This window comes from Odocoileus virginianus, chromosome 6 (genome assembly GCF_023699985.2).
Source record: "Odocoileus virginianus isolate 20LAN1187 ecotype Illinois chromosome 6, Ovbor_1.2, whole genome shotgun sequence".
NCBI classification, from domain to species: Eukaryota; Metazoa; Chordata; class Mammalia; order Artiodactyla; family Cervidae; genus Odocoileus; species Odocoileus virginianus.
In genome coordinates this window covers 86214196-86232603 of record NC_069679.1, presented here as the reverse complement: position 1 = coordinate 86232603, position 18408 = coordinate 86214196, and the positions used below count along the sequence as shown (strand labels likewise).

At 48.9% G+C, this 18408-nt stretch overlaps 1 protein-coding gene across 4 annotated transcripts in view; it reads left to right on the top strand.

Annotated features, from left to right (window-relative positions):
* Positions 1-18408, top strand: part of KCNK10 (potassium two pore domain channel subfamily K member 10) — a 153684-nt gene that overhangs the window by 101535 nt on the left and 33741 nt on the right. For 3 of the 4 annotated variants that reach the window (XM_070469741.1, XM_070469742.1, XM_070469740.1), the window contains exon 4: positions 7484-7644. The exons of the other annotated variant lie outside the window; for it this stretch is intronic. In XM_070469741.1, coding sequence (XP_070325842.1) covers positions 7484-7644 — 161 coding nt within the window. The remainder of the gene's footprint in view (positions 1-7483; positions 7645-18408) is intronic. 4 annotated transcript variants of the gene reach the window in all.

The following is an 18408-nucleotide window of genomic DNA, read 5'->3' as shown; positions in this document are numbered from 1 at the left end:
AGATCACAGAGGGCCACTAGGCATCCTCTGATCTCAGAGCCCGGGCCGGACCCTGCTGGCCACTGTGGCTGCCGCCTCCTCCTCCTTCGGGCTCCTTGCTCTTGGTTTCAAGTCTTAGATGGAGATTCCTATTGGATAAGCCCCTAGGTTTCCACGTGCTGGTGTCCTGGCAACCTGGGATGCTGTTGCCTCCATAGTGGGGAGATGGATACTGTGTCACACCTGGGCAAAGTCCCGGGACCTTTCCCAAAATCTGAGGGAAGATGGAGCCTGAACAGGAAACTACTGCACAGCAAGCAGAAGACAAAAACAAACAAAAATAAAAGCCGACCCAAACCCCAAGCCCACTTCAGGATCATGGTTCAGTGTTAGTATTAGGGATTGCGTTCTTTTCTATTCAATGGAAAAAACGCTCCCCACCTCCAACTCTCTGCCTTAATTGAAAAATAATGTGTTGTGAGTTGAACACCATTTAGCTGGCTAAATTTTGACCGCAGGGTGGAAGGTTTTAGAAAGTCACACCATTAGAAATTTCTAAAGAAAACAGGAGTACAGTATTAGTAAGAATAATAAGGTGAGGAGATGATGTTTTCTCATAGTTATTTAGTGGCAAATTCACTCATTACAAATGGTAGCAAGGCTTATAAGAACACTAAGAGCCTGCTAATTTTTCTTGTTCTTCCTGAGAGATTTTCCATTATTGAGAACTCTGGCAGTAGGGCAGTTGGAGCCGAGGAGCTTTTTCATTACTTGTGAAACATGCGCACATTAGCGTGCTTGCTTGAGTTCACATAATGTGAACGTAATTCTGTAAACATTGCCCCATATGACTAAGGTTCTTTGGAAAAACATAATCTTTGATGGGTTCCGTTGGATCTATTATCAACCCTGTAATCACATGTTGTTGCAGGCTTAAGTGGTTTTTACTTCTGTGATAGTGTGATATCACAATGAAAATCTTTGTTCTCGAAGGGCGATATTCATCTCTGCTTGTTTTCTTGGCAAGATCCCCCAGGGGATGCCTTGTCAAAGGACCTGAACCTTTTAAAGGCTTGCCAGATCGCTCTCCAGAAAGACTCTCCTGAGCCACGTGAGGTTATGTGCTATTCAGACACAAAAAATGTGCTCATTATGTAGAATGCGTATACAGAGATCTTAGGAATAATAGTCTTTTCCTGAAAAGCAGTGATACTGCTCAGTAACAGAGGTCCCTTTTATCTGAAGATATCAAAGCGCTTTTTTTTTTTTTTTTTTGGACAAGGTTTTCTTGTGCTCAGCTGTACAGGAAGATCTACAAATATGCGGCAACAGGTGGACACGTTCAGGCTCTTCTCCAAACCCAGAGTCACGCCAGGAGAAGACTAGACTGCTGTCCTTGTTGAGGTCACCATGCACCCCTTCCCCTTTCTCAGTAACTAATTCTCATTTGTTGACTGTGCGGGTGGGTCTCCAGGAGCTATACTTTTTCCTCAGCTGGAAGAAGCTCTGTGTAGATTCTTCCCAGAAAACATCATTTGTGGAAGGGCAGACAATGATTTGAGTTCTCACCAACAGCTTTAGAATCCAATTAGATTTCCTCTTTGAAGCTTTTTTTTTTTGTCCTTGCCACTGAGCATTTGGGATGTTATTTCCTTGACCTTGGATCAAATTCATGTCCCCTGCAGGGAAAGCACAGAGTCCTAACCACTAGACCCCCAGGAAATTCCCCATTTGAGGCATTTTTGGATTAGGTCACTTGACTCAACCCACATCCTAGAGAGCCCCTTCTCAGGTCCCAGATGGTAACCAGTAACTGTATCCCTCACCTGGAACTCAGTTAAGGGTTGTTGGACTTCCCTGGTGGTACAGTGGATAAGAATCCGCCTGCCAACGTGACTGCAGCCATGAAATTCAAAGACGCTTGCTCCTTGGAAGGAAAGTTATGACCAACCCAGACAGCCTATTAAAAAGCAGAGACATCACTTTGCCAACAAAGGTCTGTGTAGTCAAGGCTATGGTTTGTTCCTGTAGTCATGTATGGATGTGAGAGTGGGACTGTAAAGAAAGCTGAGTGCCAAAGAATTGATGCTTTTGAACTGTGGTGTTGGAGAAGACTCTTGAGAGTCCCTTGGACTGCAAGGAGATCCAACCAGTCTATCCTAAAGGAAATCAGTCCTGAATATTCATTGGAAGGACTGATGCTGAAGCTGAAAGTCCAATACTTTGACCACCTGATGGGAAGAACTGACTCATTGGAAAAGACCCTGATGCTGGGAAAGATTGAAGGCAGGTGGAGAAGGGGACGACAGAGGATGAGATGGTTGGATGGCGTCACCAACTCGATGGTCATGAGTTTGAGTAAACTGTAGTTGTTGATGGACAGGGAAGCCTGGAGTGCTGCAGTCCATGGGGTCACAGAGTTGGTCATGACTGAGCGACTGAACTGAACCAAACTGAATGTAGGCGACATGGGTTCAGTCCCCGGACCGGGAGGATACCACAGACCACAGAGCAACTAAGTCCATGCATCACAAGTACTGAGCCTCGAGCTGCAACTACTGAAGCTCCAGCACCTAGACGCTGTGCCCTGGAACAAGAGAAGCCTTGGCAACGGGAAGCCCTAGCATGGCAACTAGAGAGTAGCCCCATCCGCAGTAACTGGAGAAAGTCCATTCGCAGCAACGAGGACCCAGCACAACAACAACAACAACAACAAAGTATTGTGCCTGCCAAGGTACAAGGCACCTTTTCTACCTGGCTAGCACTTGGATTGGATGCTTGGCCTATGGCTTTGGAAATAACAGTCATTGTGGCTAACGTTTACTGGGATGTTAAGGAAATCAAGTAGTTCCTACTAAGGAAACCAATCCTGAATATTCATTGGAAGGACTGATGTTGACGCTGAAGCTTCAATACGTTGGCCACCTGATACAAAGAGCTGACTCATTTTAAAAGACCCTAATGCTGGGAAAGATTGAAGATAGGAGGAGAAGGGGACGACAGAGGATGAGGTGGTTGGATGGCATCACCGACTTGATGGACATGAGTTTGGGTGGACTCCGGGAGTTGGTGATGGACAGGGAGGCCTGGCGTGCTGTGGTTCATGGGGTCACAGAGTCAGACATGACTGAATGACTGAACACCAGCCGTAGGTGCCAGGAACTGTGCCCCACGTATATTATCTTACTTAGTTTCACATTAACTCTCATTTGCCTCATGTTACTAAGGAGAGGACTGAGACCCGGAGACGTTAAGTAGTGTGTCTAATATCTCAAGGTTAGTAAGCCATAGAGCCCCACTTTATTCCCCAGGACCAGCTACGTAAGGCATGAAGCCCAGTGTCAAAGGAAAATGCAGTCTCTTGTTAAAAAACAAAAACATGAGTAAGAGCCTCATAAGGACAACAGCAGAGCGTTAAACCACGAGTGGGGCCCTTTTAAGTGGGGGACACTGCGTGACTGCCACGCACCCATAGACGCACGGCCTGGCTTGAGAACGTTTGCTCTAACCCAAACCCCAGAGCCGAACGGCACGCGGTCCGGCCAGGATTGACTTCGGCAGGTAACGAGCAAACGGGAGGGTTCCATGCGCGCTGCGCAGGCCCACGTCCTCTGTAAACACCAGCCTTGTCTTCAGAAAGGGCTCGGGCTGTTTTCCAGCCAGGGGTGACCGGCGCTGAGCACTGCCGCGGGCTTTCTCATTCACAACAGAGTGTTCTCGCTAGGCTGGTCTCCTCCTGCCCGACATCTCCAGAGGCCAGCTGGTGGCGGCGCCCGGAGCCTTCCGCTTAGGAAGTCCACTTGTGCTGCTCTGGGCTCCGTCTGCCTGACCCGCGGCTTCTCACCCCCCAGCCTTCGCTGCCCAGGGACCCGTACCCCGAATCTCGCCGTGGGCCCCCTGTGCCTTCCAGCTGGTGTGGCCTGGGGCACAGACGTTGTGTCTGTTGTCTCGAGGCTCTGGGAGAACAGTGGAATTTTTGGAGAAAAAATAGGAACCAGCTATCTCTTTTCTCCTGGGGCTTCCCGCAGAAAACCCAGGGCAAGGTGATAACTGCGGATCCTTACCGAGTGCTTAGTCTGGGCCTCCTGTTTCACCGTGGATTTAATCTCCAAAGGGTGCTCAGGCTTCACACATGGCCATCTAAGCTGTAAGATAGGTGTTGTTAATAGCCCCCTCATTCAGACGAGGAAAGCAGGCCAGAAAGGTAAATTGCCCAAGAGCCGAGTTAGCAAGTGGAAGGATCAGAATAGAATTTTAATTCCCTGAGTTCTAAGCCCTGTGACACTTTACTTCAAAGTTCCATCAAGCCTTCAGGAAGAATGGGCAGGGAAGTCTTGAGGGCCCAGTACAAACAGAGGCAAAAACCTAGGAATGTGTCCTTCCTGTTGCCTCAGAGCAAAATTCCAAAAAGTAACTTCTGGAATTTTCTTAGAGTAACAGGGTTGAGTGTCAAAGTGGAGAACAACCTCTCCATATAGTTCGTCAGAGACAGGGGACACAGACAGACAGATACACGCACAAGATACAGCATAACTCAAAAATGGCAATTACTTTACATCCAAAGTGAAGTGATGGCCTTAAAGAGACTTATTCAAGGCTTGAAAGTGAAAGTCACTCTGACGTGTCTGACTCTTTGTGACCCCATGGACTATGAGTCCATGGAACTCTCCAGACCAGAATACTGGAGTGGGTAGCCGTTCCCTTCTCAAGGAGATCTTCCCGACCCGGGAATCGAACCCAGGTCTCCCGCATTGCAGGCGGATTCTTTACCAGCTGAGCCACCAAGGAAGCCCAAGAATACTGGAGCGGGCAGCCTGTCCCTTCTCCAGGGGATCTTCCTGACCCAGGGATCGAACCGGGGTCTCCTGCATTGCAGGCGTATTCTTTACCAACTGAGCTACCAGGGAAGCCCCTCAGTTCAGTTCAGTCGCTCAGTCGTGTCCGACTCTTTGCAACCCCATGGACTGCAGCACGCCAGGCCCCCCTGTCCACCACTAAGTCCGGGAGTTTACTCAAACTCATGTCCACTGAGTTGATGGTGCCATCCAACCATCTCATCCTCTGTTGTCCCCTTCTCCTCCTATCTTCAATCTTTCCCAGCATCAGGGTCTTTTCCAATGAGTCAGTTCTTTGCATCAGGTGGCCAAAGTATCCCCTATTCAAGGCTCATTTGAATATTACTTCTTGAGCACCTGAGAGCTTTGCTCTAATTTTAGCTTTCTAGCCTTCGAAACCCAGAATAAAGAGCCCACTGTAATAAGATCCACACTACTGCTTACACTTTGCATCAGAAGCATACGGTTGACTGGTTTCCCCCACATTTTCCTTGAACCCCTGCAGAACCAGACTGGGTGATGTCACATGAGTCTGAGGATAACCGGGTGAAGGCGGTGGTGTTGGATTGGAGCCTCCCCTTCCTGCTTTTCCCTCAGGCCCTTTAGACGATGGGACTGTCCCCTGAGCACCGTCCTGATCCAAGCGGCGGAGCGGACCCTCTCTGGAAGCTGGCCGGAGGGCTGCAGCTCTCGTGAAGGCTGATGAGATGCCAGTTCTGCAGGTGCAAAGCCACAGCGTGTCTCCCCGCGCCTGCAGTGTGCTTCTTGCTGAGATGGCCAAACTAAAAGACAGTCAGGCAACTGGGAGACAGTCAAGCCAGAGCCATAAATGTCTCCGTAAGTTACCAGGATATTCCCAGGTGTCACCATCACCCTGCAGGAATTGGAGCTGCATAGGCACCTTTATAGGACTTCCCTGCTGGGAAGCTCAGATGGTAAAGCGTCTGCCTGCAGTGCGGGAGACCTGGGTTCAATCCCTGGGTGGGGAAGACTCCCCGGAGAAGGAAATGGCAACCCACTCCAGTACTCTTGCCTGGAAAATCCCACGGATGGAGGAGCCTGCTGCAGGCTGCTCTCCATGGGGCTGCAAGGAGCTGGACACGACTGAGCGACTTCACTTCACTGGGCACCTTTATTCCTTTTTAACAGGGCCGTGCTAACGTAAATCAGATTATTCCAGAGGGAAATGCTCACAGAATGATTTTATCCAAGTTCCTGGAAACACCCGAAAAAAGTTCTGAGAGCCTTTTTTTTTTTTTCACAATTAAATAAAAATCATGGTGAGTCAAAGAAAAGCAAGATTAGAAGGCTTGCCTGAACAGTCATTTAAAAAATAGAAGCTATATAATTTAGATGATTTGTGATAAGAGGTTTGAATGGTTCTCACTGGAAAACTGAACAGGAAAATAACCAGGTGACTCAACACCCAAAGGCAGGAAGCAAGAGTGAGTCCTCCAGGCCCACAGGAGGCTAAGTGATGGACTGGCCGTCAGCATTATCCTTCCTGTGTCGCATTCCCAGCATGCTAATTACTGTGAGCCCAATAACTCACTTACTGCGTGGATTTAGAGATAGGCTCCCCTTCAGCTGCTCTGTGTGAGAGAATGTTACGTTAGGTGACTAGCTAGACACTAGTTAGTGTATGCAACACTCACTGGCGTGACTACTGAGTAATTCAGAGTCTCGTCTATGCATAATGTGTGTTAATGTTATAAGCCTTTTTCTTCCAGCACCACTGTCTTCAGGCCTGTCAGAAAGAGGAAGCCAGATATTCACTAGTTACTTACCTAACTACAGAACTCTCGAGAATGCGGATGAGGGTGTTTTTGAAGCACTGTCTGAAACAACAAGCTAATAGATCTGCTATTAGAGGATTTACACATCCATTCCACCACCAAACCTTTATTTCACACCTGAATCCAAGAATCCTTGGATTCCTGGTGCAAGAAGTGGGTGGGTCAGGGCGGGCAGGACTCAGATGGCATGGAATTCCCAGGAAAGAGAAAAAGGGACCCAGGCCAAGCTCAGCATCCCGGTCCATGTGAGAAGGAGCACACAGCCTCTCCTCCTCCACTCCTGACTGTTTCCAGGCTTCTCCAGGCAGGGCTGCATGATCCAGGGGTCCTTTCTGAGTTCATCCTAGACCACCCATCCTCCTTCATGTGGAACACCCATCACCCTAAGAAGGCAAATGCCGGAGACAGCCACAGTCTGGCCCGTGGAGGGGATGGCCCTGGGACGAGGCTGGATAGGAGAAGCTCTTTTCAAATCAAAAAGTAATGGTAAATCCTCCTCAGGAGCTCAGTGTCCCTAAACCAGACACGCTGAAGATGTCTGATGTTTCTGAAATGGGTGGTACCATTTCCCAGCAGAAACGCAGGTCTAGATGACCAAGATCTCCTAAAATGTCATCTAATGAAATGCATGTCATCTTATCAGATCCTGGAAGCCTGGACCCTCTTGAAATTGTATACATGGAGAGAAAGAAGAGATGCAATGCACCGGTGTTCTAAATTCTGTAGGGCTTTTAGAGTGGAGCTCTCCTAAAACTCCTGAAGTTCAGGGTGGGGATGAAGAAGCCCTCTAGGAGGTCAGGTTCTTTGGTTCAGTGCTCTAATTTCTCTGCCGCTTCACCACTCTCCCTCTCTCTTTTTAATATTTCTCACCAGGGTATGGGAATATTGCTCCAAGCACTGAAGGAGGCAAAATCTTTTGTATTTTATATGCCATCTTTGGAATTCCACTCTTTGGTTTCTTATTGGCTGGAATTGGAGACCAACTTGGAACCATCTTTGGGAAAAGCATTGCAAGAGTGGAGAAGGTCTTTCGAGTGAGTACTGCGTCTGTTTAAACCCTAACCTCTGTGATCCAATTGGCTTTAGCCTGGAAGGATCCAGAAGAAATCACCAGGGTTTTATGGTGTCATTCTCACTTTTAATGGGATAATTCAATGTTGTGGTCATATTTTTTTTATTTCGACCCATGGTAGTCACAGGTATGGTTCCTAATTCTTGTCTCTTGTCAGTCTCCCTGGAATCAGAACACAAGAGGGTTAAGTGTGGATTTTCTAACACATATTTTGGAGACATGTGGCATACACAACTTCTTATTAAAGAAGGAAGATGTGTTTTTTAGTGTATTGGCAATAAAGTGGTGTTCAGTCGCTCAGTTGTGTCCGACTCTTTGTAACCCCACGGACTATAGCCCGCCAGGCTCCTCCGTCCATGGGATTCTCCAGGCAAGAATATTGGAGTGGGTGGCCATTTCCTCCTCCAGGGGATCTTCCCAACCCAGGGATCAAACCCGTGTCTCCTGCGCCTCTTGCATTGGCAGGCAGATTCTTTACCGCTGTGCCCCCGGGAAGCCTGGCAACAAAGTAGAGCATTATAAGCCCGTCCATTTTGTTATTGGTGTTCCTTCTCTCTGTGTTATTTCCAAGCCCGGCGTCTTTAGGCTGATCCTGGCTTCTAAGACGTCTTCCCGACGCCTGCAATTTGCAGACATCGCTCTGTGCTTTGCGTCTGTCTCCTCGCGGCCCCTCCCTCTCTCTTCTCCCACAGCTGAGGGCTCCCTCTGCAATAATCCGCTCACACACTCACTCATACTAAGGTGCTGATGGTTGCTGTTGCCTTCGTGAGTTCTTCTTTTTGAGAATGCTCACCTTGAAACAAGGGACAAAAATCTCAGTGCGAGGGGTTTGTTTACTAGAGGTGGCATTCCTGGTATCAGTGACAGGCATGTGGAGTGATTGGACTGAGGTTTCCAATGCCCTTTAGCTCACACCCCATCATAAAATTTAACAGAACACTTGTTCTGTTTAGCAGTAAGATCATTTTTGCTCTCTTTCTCATCTCTTTACCTAATTCTCAAGTCTTTCAAACCTCCTTCAGGGAATTATTTCTTATGATGGCTTTGTATTTAAGAATGACAATTTGAGCTCTTTATCAGAATCTGGAAATGATGGGCAGAAATAGGCCAGTGGTCAGTTCTAAGGCTGTGCTTATTTTCCCCTGTGAGACAAGAAATCATGACATAAACTTCTCTTTAGAAGAATGTAAGGGAGTGCGCCCCTCGAGCAGTTTCATAAATTCTTATTGAGTTGCGTGGAGGAAGGAGGCACTAGAGTTGCCTTGGGGATGCTTTCTGTAAGCTCAGGGGCTTTGGGCGAGCTGACTCAGTTTGCATGTGTGCTTGCTAACTCGCTTAAGTCGTGTCTGACTCTTTGCCACCCCATCGACTGCAGCCTGCCAGGCTTCTCTGTCCATCGGGATTCTCCAGGCAAGAATACTGGAGTGGGTTGCCATGCCCTCCTCCAGGGGATCTTCCAGACCCAGGGATCAAACCCAGGTCTCCTGCATTGCAGGCAGATTCTTTACCACTGAGCCACCGCGGAAGCCCCTGCCTCAGCTAACTCATCGGCAAAATGAGGTGGAATTCGAATTCACTTTGTAAGGTCTTGGTGATGGTGAAATGGAATGATGTATGGAAAAGAGCTTGGCACAGGGCCAGACACAGTGTTCAGTGCCACTGAGTGTCCGTCTCCCGAAGGGGGCACTTGTTGGCAAGCAGGCCACCCATTAGAATTTCATGAGTGGCTCGGTGACATGGGGGGGTCTTCCTGGAACCTTCCACAACCTTTTGCTCTGAATTGCTGGCTGGCCAGCCAGCCTCATTAGAGTGTGCAGCTGGGCTCTGTGGTCACCATGGAAACCATCAGATGCTCAGGTCCCCCTACACCAGACATGGCAAACTTGTCTCCAAAGGCTGTTTTGAACTTCTCAGAGGTAGCCTGTTAGCCATGGCCTGATGGCTTCTGAGTTAGAGAAAAATGAATCTGGTGGCTTGAGCACTCAGAAGAACAGAATTCGAGTGGAGAAATGTCTGATCTGGCGTTTTTATTTTTATATCGCTTCTCTAGATCTGAGTTTATTTGTGGAAAGGAAAGATCAGACTACAAGCTTTCGAAATTCCCCCTTAGCAAAAATAAAATTTGGAAACTGTATTCTAAATGAGGGAAGAGGTTGCAATCATTTTGACGGCATCTGCTTCTGAATTTGGGGACTTTGTTCCCTTAATGAATTTCTTACTGCAAGTAGAGAGGATGGTTCTTCTTCCCCTTAAAGCTGCATCTCAAATGGATCATTACCAGGGCTCTGGGACAGAGCCTTCAGAATCTCACGTTTCATTTTATGCTGATGACCCGCTTCCTTCCTTGCGGTGCCATCAAAGATCGGGAGTCTTTCAGGAAGGAGCCGGCAGTGTATCACTGAATTCCAGCACACGATGTACGCCTTTGCAGAGCATTGGAAGTGGCTGTGGATGGGTGTCTGAGTTCCAGGAGGACTATGATCACACTTCCTCGACCTGCGAACAAGCGACTCCGCTGCAGTTTGCTTGCTGTGTGCAGTTTTGGTAGAAAGTCTCAAGGCTCTTGGCTATTCATTTGAACTACATCTAACAGGCCACTTACTCTTGAAAAGTGAACGTGCTAGTCGCTCAGTTGTGTCTGAGTCTTTGCGACCCCATGGACTGCAGCCTGCCAGGCTCCTCGGTCCGTGGGATTTCCCAGGCAGGACTACTGGAGTGGGTAGTCATTTGTTTCTCCAGGGGATCTTCCCAGCCCAGGGATCGAATCTGGGTCTCCTGCACTGCAGGCTGACTCTTTGCCATCTGAACCACCAGGGAAGCCCTATTTTGAGAATTGAAAATTGCATAAACCAAGAAAGCTTGGGGTTGTGAACGTTTGGTTCCCCCGAGGATGATTTATTTACTTTTCACTTGCTCCGTGATTTAGTCTTTTCCTTCATCTGGTATGCATTCTCTCAGCTCTTGGGAATGGAGGATTTTTAGTGGAGTGAAGGTAAAATATACGATCTAGGTGCCTGAATTCTGAGGTGACACGGTTTGGATTCTTTTATTCCATCCCAGGTCTGAGCCTCATTTTAAACAACTGTTGAGGGTTATTGTATTAATATCATGTAGAAATGCCAAAAGCATTCTTAAATATCTAACTGTTGGGGGTTTTACGGGGTGAATAAATGAAAACTCTTTTTTCCCCTCTGGAGTTATGAACTAATTGAGAAATAGATACAGAAGTCAGATGGAGATTAAAAGGCCAGCTTTCTTGCTAATAAGCTCATCGGAGAATGTAGTTTTAGCTTTGATGCCAGAAGGATTTACTAACCATTTTCACCCTGATTTAGAAGGATTTCCATGCTCTATTAGTTTTATATTGCTGTGTAACGAATTAGTACAAATGTAGACACTTAAAGCAGCACTGGTTTATTACATCATTGTTGTGTAGGTAAGACATCAGGGCGGGCTTGGCCAAGGTTCTTGATCAGGATATCAAAGGCTAAAACGTCAGAGTGTCGACCAGGCTGGGTTCTGGGTCTGGGGAAGAATCTGCTTCCACACTCATTCAGATCTTGGCAAAGAATAAGTTCTCTGCGGTTGTAGGACTGAGAGTCCAGTTTCCTTGCTGGTCATAGGGTGGGGACCATTCTCACCTTCGAGGTGGCATACATTCCTTGGCACAGGGCCCCTCCTCTTTGAAGTCAGTGTGGAATCCTTCTTCTATCTCAGTGACTTCCCCTCTGTACTCTCCTGTCAGCTGGAGAAAGCAGTGTGGACTAAGAGCTCATGTGATTAGATGTGTGTGTGTTAGGTGCTCAGTCCTGTCCTCCTCTTTGTGACCCCATGTACTGTAGCCCGCCAGGCTCCTCTGTCCATGGGATTCTTCAGGCAAGAGTACTGGAGTGGGTCGCCATTCCCTTTTCCAGGGGCTCTTCCCGACCCAGGGATCGAACCTCGGGCCTCCTGCACTGCAGGCAGATGCTTTACGATCTGAGCCACCAGAGACGCCCAGGGTTAGATGAGAGATGAGATATCGCTCCTCATCCCTTAAGGTCGACTGAGCGTCGTGGGAGTGATCGCTCATCCTGGTCCGGGTGCTGGGGCTCAGGGTGCTGCAGCTTTGGCATTTTGGAGGCCCTGCCCCCACACCGTCTTGGTCTCTGGTAGCACAGGCCTCCTTGGTGAGGGCGGGGTCTGCTCTACTTGCTACACCAGAGAGGGCAAAGCTGAGTGCAGTTCCCTCGAAGGAAGGTTTCAAACAAAAGAAACCTTTGAAGACGGTTTCAAATAAGAGAAAAAAGGGGCCGAGCCGAGGGAACTCAGTCCGTTCTGCTGAGCCTGCCGGGTGAGGGGACCCGGTCCCTCCTGCCGAGTCCGCTGGGCCAGGAAAATGGACCTTGCCCCTGTGCTGATTTACAGAGGGTTAAAAATTCGACACAGGTTACCCGGCGGGCAGCCTGGAGCAAGGTTGGTTCAGGCTTCAGGCATCCCCTTCCCAGTAACACGCTAAGGATTCTGGTGCGAGTTCCAGAGTGTGGATTTTTCCCAGCTCGGTGTCTTACCATTCAGCTCAAGCCTGGCCCTGTCTACCCGGAATTCGCATCAGGTCCCACACGCCTGCTCTCCGCCTTAGATGCCAATGGCGAGTCCAGCTTGTTTGTGTGCTTCGGATGAGTGGAGGTTTGTGCATCAGAAGTTCCCCCCAACCCCTTCCTTCCTTGGGTTCAGTCAGTTTGTTAAAGTGGCTCAGAGAACTCAGGAGACCAGCGTACTCACTAGACTTCTGCTTCATCACCAGGGGTGTTTAAGGCTGTGGATCAAAAGTGAGACAGAGAGGTACACAGTGCAAGGTCCAGACCCAGTAGCGCTTCCCCAGGGGGCTGGGGCCTGGCCTGCTGGCGTGTGGAGTGTCTGGTTGACCAATCTGGAATTTTTATGGCGGTTTCATCTCCCATGGGTGTGCTTGATTCAGTCGTTGCCCACTGGCGATTGATTCAATTTCCAGTCCATCTCCTGGTCCCACTGGAAATTGGGGGTTGGGGGTGCAGTGGGGGTGTGGCTGAAAGTTCAGCCCTCTGTTTCTGGTTGGTTTCTGGTTTCCCTGGTAACCAACTCCCATCCTTATATGACCCCCAAGCCACTTCATTAACATAATAAAAGAAGCTTAATGGCTCTCCGGAAATTCCAGGGGTGTTAGGAGCCTTGTGCCAGGAAAGTGAAAGTGAAAGTGAAGCCACTCAGTCGTGTCCAGCTGGCGTGGGTTGCCATTTCCTTCTCCAGGGGATCTTCCTGACCCAGGGATCGAACCCATGTCTCCTGCATTGCAAGCAGATTCTTTACCACTGAGCCCCCTGGGAAGCCCTTTGACTCTGTCAGAGGAGGTTAGTTTACCTACGATGGCCACAGACACCACCAGCTTACTCTTACCCCCGCCGAGGCTTCTGCCGCCTGGGCATTTCTCCAGACGTGAGGGGTTTTTTTTAGGGAAACAGACATGACATTGCTCACCACAGCTTTGGCCTCCAGTCACAACCCACTGGCTTGAACAAGTCACCCTGCCGCACCCACGTGGAAGAGGGCCTGGAATGCACTGTTTGATCTCCAGGAAGGCAAGGGGGTGGGTAAATTGATGAGTCATGTCATGAGCAGATTCCCTGTAGGGCCCTGTAGGGTAACAGCATCCCTGGGATTTAGACGTAGATGGTCTAGGCTCTCTCTTTGGGGACCATATCTCTAGTGATGCTCATATTGCATCCAACAAAGGTGGAGCCCGTGATTTGTTAAGTGACTTGCCTAAAACCACACAGAGTTGAGTGAGTGAGCCTGGACTTGGGATGATTTGTAAACACTTATATAACATAAGGAAAGCCTGGCGGCTCAGCGGTAAAGAAGCCACCTGCCGATGCAGGAGACATGGGTTCCATCTCTGGGCTGGAAAGATCCCCTGGAGAAGGAAATGGCAACTCAATCCAGTATTCTTGCCTGGAGAATCCCACGGACAGAGGAGCCTGACAGGCTACAGTCCATGGAGTTGCAAAAGAGTCAGCCACGACTTAGCGACTAAACAATATACAGAGTGAAAGTATTTCTTCCTACGTTTCCAGCCAGAAATCTGACCAGTTAGCAAGGAAGGATAATTACTTGGGATTGAACAGGGCTGACCTTGGTACCAAAGCAGCTTTTGGAAGTGGGCGGCCTCTCCCTTCCCAGCTGTGGGCTGGCTCTTGCTGGGCTGGGCTGTCAGGTGATAGGATGCTGTAGGAAACTTGGTCAGATTTTGGACTGGATCTCATTTTCTTGCTCTGAGTTGGACTTTGGCCTCTGGTAAGGAGCAGCTGCCTCTTCATCTGGCTGATCCACAGGCTTTACGATACACCTCTAAAACCAGGGGACACCGCTGCTTCTTTGGCCTTTCCCTCCCACGGAAACAGCAGAAATGTTTATTTGTCTTTGGAACCAAAGGAGCTTGGGTGTAGCTGACAAATAACATGTTACCCTAGGCTTATCAATGCGGTGATAACTTGGGGACTTTAGAACCCACCAAATGCTTAGGACAAGGTGATGACAGTCTCAATATGGTAATGATGTTCAATTCGTGGGCGAATTAGTCACTTTGGGTCGGAGAAAGGGGCTGGTGATGAAAGCCAAGGGCTCCAGAGACCTCTGCCACGTGCCTGGCATGAATCAAGGAAGGGTTTTGAAGAACACCTTTGGCTTCTCTTTCTCACAGGGTGTCTTTGAGCTACTCCCCACAGCAGTGGGGTTAGCAAAATAATTATTATTTCAAGAAGATAAAAGCTCTTGTTTTGGGAACTGCATGTTATTCTCAGCTCTGTGGCTTCAACTATGATTTCTAGCTCTTAGCATCACTGGTGAAGGTCATGCGCACCAGCATCTTGCCTAAAGAGTCAGGGGAGCGGGGGAGGGCCAGATGGTGGGCTGAGAGTGCCTGACGGTGTGTGGGTGTGTGTGTGAACGTGTGTCTGTCTGCCTCTGTGACACGCCTGTACTAGTGCATACCGTGTACATAGTGCAGTCCTGAGAAATACCCCAGTGGGACTAATGTCACACGGACGCTGTGCTGGGCTGCGCTTAGTCGCTCAGTCGTGTCCGACTCTTTGAGACTCCATGGGCTGCAGACCGCCAGGCTCCTCTGCCCATGGGCTTCTCCAGGCAAGAATGCTGGAGTGGATTGCCATGCCCTCCTCCAGGGGATCTTCCCAACTTAGGGATCGAAGCCAGGTCTCCCACATTGCAGGCAGAGTGTTTACCGTCTGAGCCACCTGTTACATGGATTGTGATCAGAGAGAAGACCCTGGTTTTAATGTGAACAGTTTGCTTTCTTACTTTTCCTAAGGGGCTGGAAGGGGATGGGAGGTGAATGTTTTCTGAGATTTATTTATTTGCTCTGGCTGCCCTAGGTCTTCACTGCTGCATGGGCTTTATCTCTAGCTGGGCGAGCGGGGCTGCTCTCAGCTGCGGTGCCCGGGCTTCTCACTGCGGTGGCTTCTCCTGCTGCGGAGCTGCGGCTCCAGAGCGTGTGGGCTCAGTAGTTGTGGCTCAGTAGTTGTGGCTTAGTTGCTCTGAGGCATGTGGGATCTTTCCAGACTTCAGATCAAACCAGTGTCTCCTGCATTAACGGGTGGATTCTACCACTGAGCAACTGGGGAAATGCTGGTAATGTTTTTTAAATGCACAGAAGGCATATATTTTTAAAGCTTTCTTGATTAGGTTCAGAACAGCTGAATTCATTTAAGAGTATTGTCCCTGATGTTCACTTGGGACGAACTATGTAAGTGACACCCACCAAACAGACTACACAGCATCTCTTAATGACGCTGTGATTAAGTTTGTCCACGATGGAAGAAAGTGAAATTCACTCAGTCGGGGCTGACTCTTTCCAACCCCATGGACTATACAGTCTATGGAATTCTCCAGGCCAGAATCCTGGAGTGGGTAGCCGTTCCCTTCTCCAGGGGATCTTCCTGACCCAGGGATCGAACCCATGTCTCCTGCATTGCAAGCAGATTCTTTACCACTGAGCCCCCTGGGAAGCCCTTTGACTCTGTCAGAGGAGGTTAGTTTACCTACGATGGCCACAGACACCACCAGCTTACTCTTACCCCCGCCGAGGCTTCTGCCGCCTGGGCATTTCTCCAGACGTGAACCCAGGTCTCCGGCATTGCATTCCTTACTGGCTGAGCCACCAGGGACGCCCTTGTCCATGATGGTCGGATGGTCCTTCTTCTCTCCCTTCCTCTGATGCAGTCTTGCTCAGCCTCAGCTCTGTGGACATTTTGGGCTGGAAATTGTCCTGACACCTGCTGTTGTTCAGCAGCTTCCCTGGCCTCACTAGATGCCAGTATCATCCGTGTCTCTGATATGAGAGCCAAAAATGTCTCCGGACAGTATTAAATGTCTCCTCGAGGGCAAAACTGTCCCAGTTAAGAACCTTGACTCCGCTGGGGTTTAAGGGCTCAATTGTGCCACAGGTCCCAGGGGGCACGTCCTGGCCCCCTGGCTGAATCTTCCACACGAGCTCTGGGGTCTCCAGTCACGGTCCTGTCTGGTTCTTCAGGGCCAGTGCTATTACCACTCAGAATTTTCTTCTCTCAGATGGGTCCTTAAAGAGGGCTTTAGAAATTTTATACTCTGGACATGAGATTGTTGTCTGTGTGCTGAGTCATGTCTGACTCTTTGAGACCTCTGTGCTGGAGCCCACCAGGCTTCTCCGTCCGTGGGATGCTCCAGGCAAGAATACTGGAGTGGGTTGCCATGCCCTCCTCCAGGGGGTCTTCTCAACCCAGGGATTGAACCCAGGCTCCTGCTTGGCAGGTGGGCTCTTTAACACTGGCACCACCTGGAAAGCCCAGAAATAAGATCATTCTAGCTAATAAGGGAACATGCCTGGAGGCCTGATTCTGATGATATACCCAAAGATAGTTGGTTCCACTATTCTTCAGCAGGCAAATCATCTCAGCACTATCTCTAGCTAGCCCACTGGGGATTAATGTAATGTATGATTTTTTTCCTCTTTCTTGTCAATCTTTTATAACCTGCCAATGTCCCTTGGGTGTCTCCTGTTGCCATCTGAGATGAATATTTTAATGGCCTTCAAAATGCATCTTCACAGTTTCCTAAAACAGCAAGACTATTAAATTGCCTAAAATACAACGACTTAAAATACTGCCTGGATAATGTTTGCCTTTTAAACATTTTTAAGGTAGCTTTAACAGAGTCTCTTTGTCTTTCTGGCAAACTTTGATCACTGGAAGCTTCTGGGAACCTGACTGCTCCTTTGGGATGGGCATTCACTTACAGACTTCTGTATGCAGGGATCTTTGTAGGGAGACTTGTCATTTGTCCAGTGGGATTAGGTTGAGGCAAACTGAGTATTGTGGGACTCAGTATGGAAGTCTGGAGATAGGATGCACATGTGTTTTGAGGATTTACTGTATGCTGGACACTGGTTTGTGGGCTTTACCTAGAGTATGCTCTCAAGATCTCAAAGTAAGCGCTATCGTTTCTCCAGTAGTCATGTATGGATGTGAGAGTTGGACTATAAAGAAAGCTGAGCACCGAAGAACTGATGCTTTTGAAACGTGGTGTTGGAGAAGACTCTTGAGAGTCCTTTGGACTGCAAGGAGATCCAACCAGTCCATCCTAAAGCAGATCAGTCCTGAATATTCATTGGAAGAACTGATGCTGAAGCTGCAATACTTTGGCCACCTGATGCGAAGAACTGACTCACTGGAAAAGACCCTGATGCTGGGAAAGATTGAAAGCAGGAGGAGAAGGGGACGACAGAGGATGAGATGGTTGGATGGCATCACTGACTCGATGGACATGAGTTTGAGCAGAGTCCAGGAGTTGGTGATGGACAGGGAAGCCTGGCGTGCTGCAGTTCATGGGGTCGCCAAGAGTCGGACATGACTGAGCGACTGAACTGAACTGAAGCTCTCAAGGGGCCATTCTTACCTTCTTAATTATGAGATTGGAAAGCTTGAACTGGTTCTGTGAGTGCTCCAAGATCACTCAGTCCATAAGTGACAGCAGAGATTCCAAACAAAATCTCCCATCCCAATGAGCACGTGTAGACTTGGCTTTCCCACCATCCTTCCTTCCCTCTTTCTCTTGTAAGGTAGGGATAGTGTCTGGTGGTTCAGAAGAGTCTTTCATGCAAGCTTTAGTAAGACCTGGGGACAGACAAAGATAGCTAGTTGAGAAAAAAAAGCTAATATTGGCCCTGTCTTTATCTGCAATCGAAAGGGTTTTGGTTTTCCAACTTTATCTCGTCTGTGGACACTTTGAATTGGACTGTTGCCTCAGATTTTTCTCTCTGCGCTGGCTCTGGCTCCTGGATCTGCCTCTTCATTGTCAGACACCTCTTGCTGGGCGTTCTCTTCTCCTGCAGATTAATCTAGGGCCGAAGCCCCCTTGCTCGTGTCTGCTGTGTGATTAATGCGAAGGTGAGCTTGGAGGAGGGGGCCTTGAACTGTCCTGGTGGCCGACTGGTCTGGGCCCACCTTTGTGAGCGGAGCTGCCAGGCAGACTGCATTCTCCACGCTTCCATTCATTTCTGTACTGTGTGCAACCCACTCGATGTTGACAGGAAGAGGAACACGCAGCTCTAAGCCCAGCTTCTTGGCAGATGGTCTTGTCTTCCTAAGGCAACTCTCCTTTTTCTGGATTCATCAGATTGCCTCAGTGGTTTTGAGAACCTGGAGTTTGAGGGCAT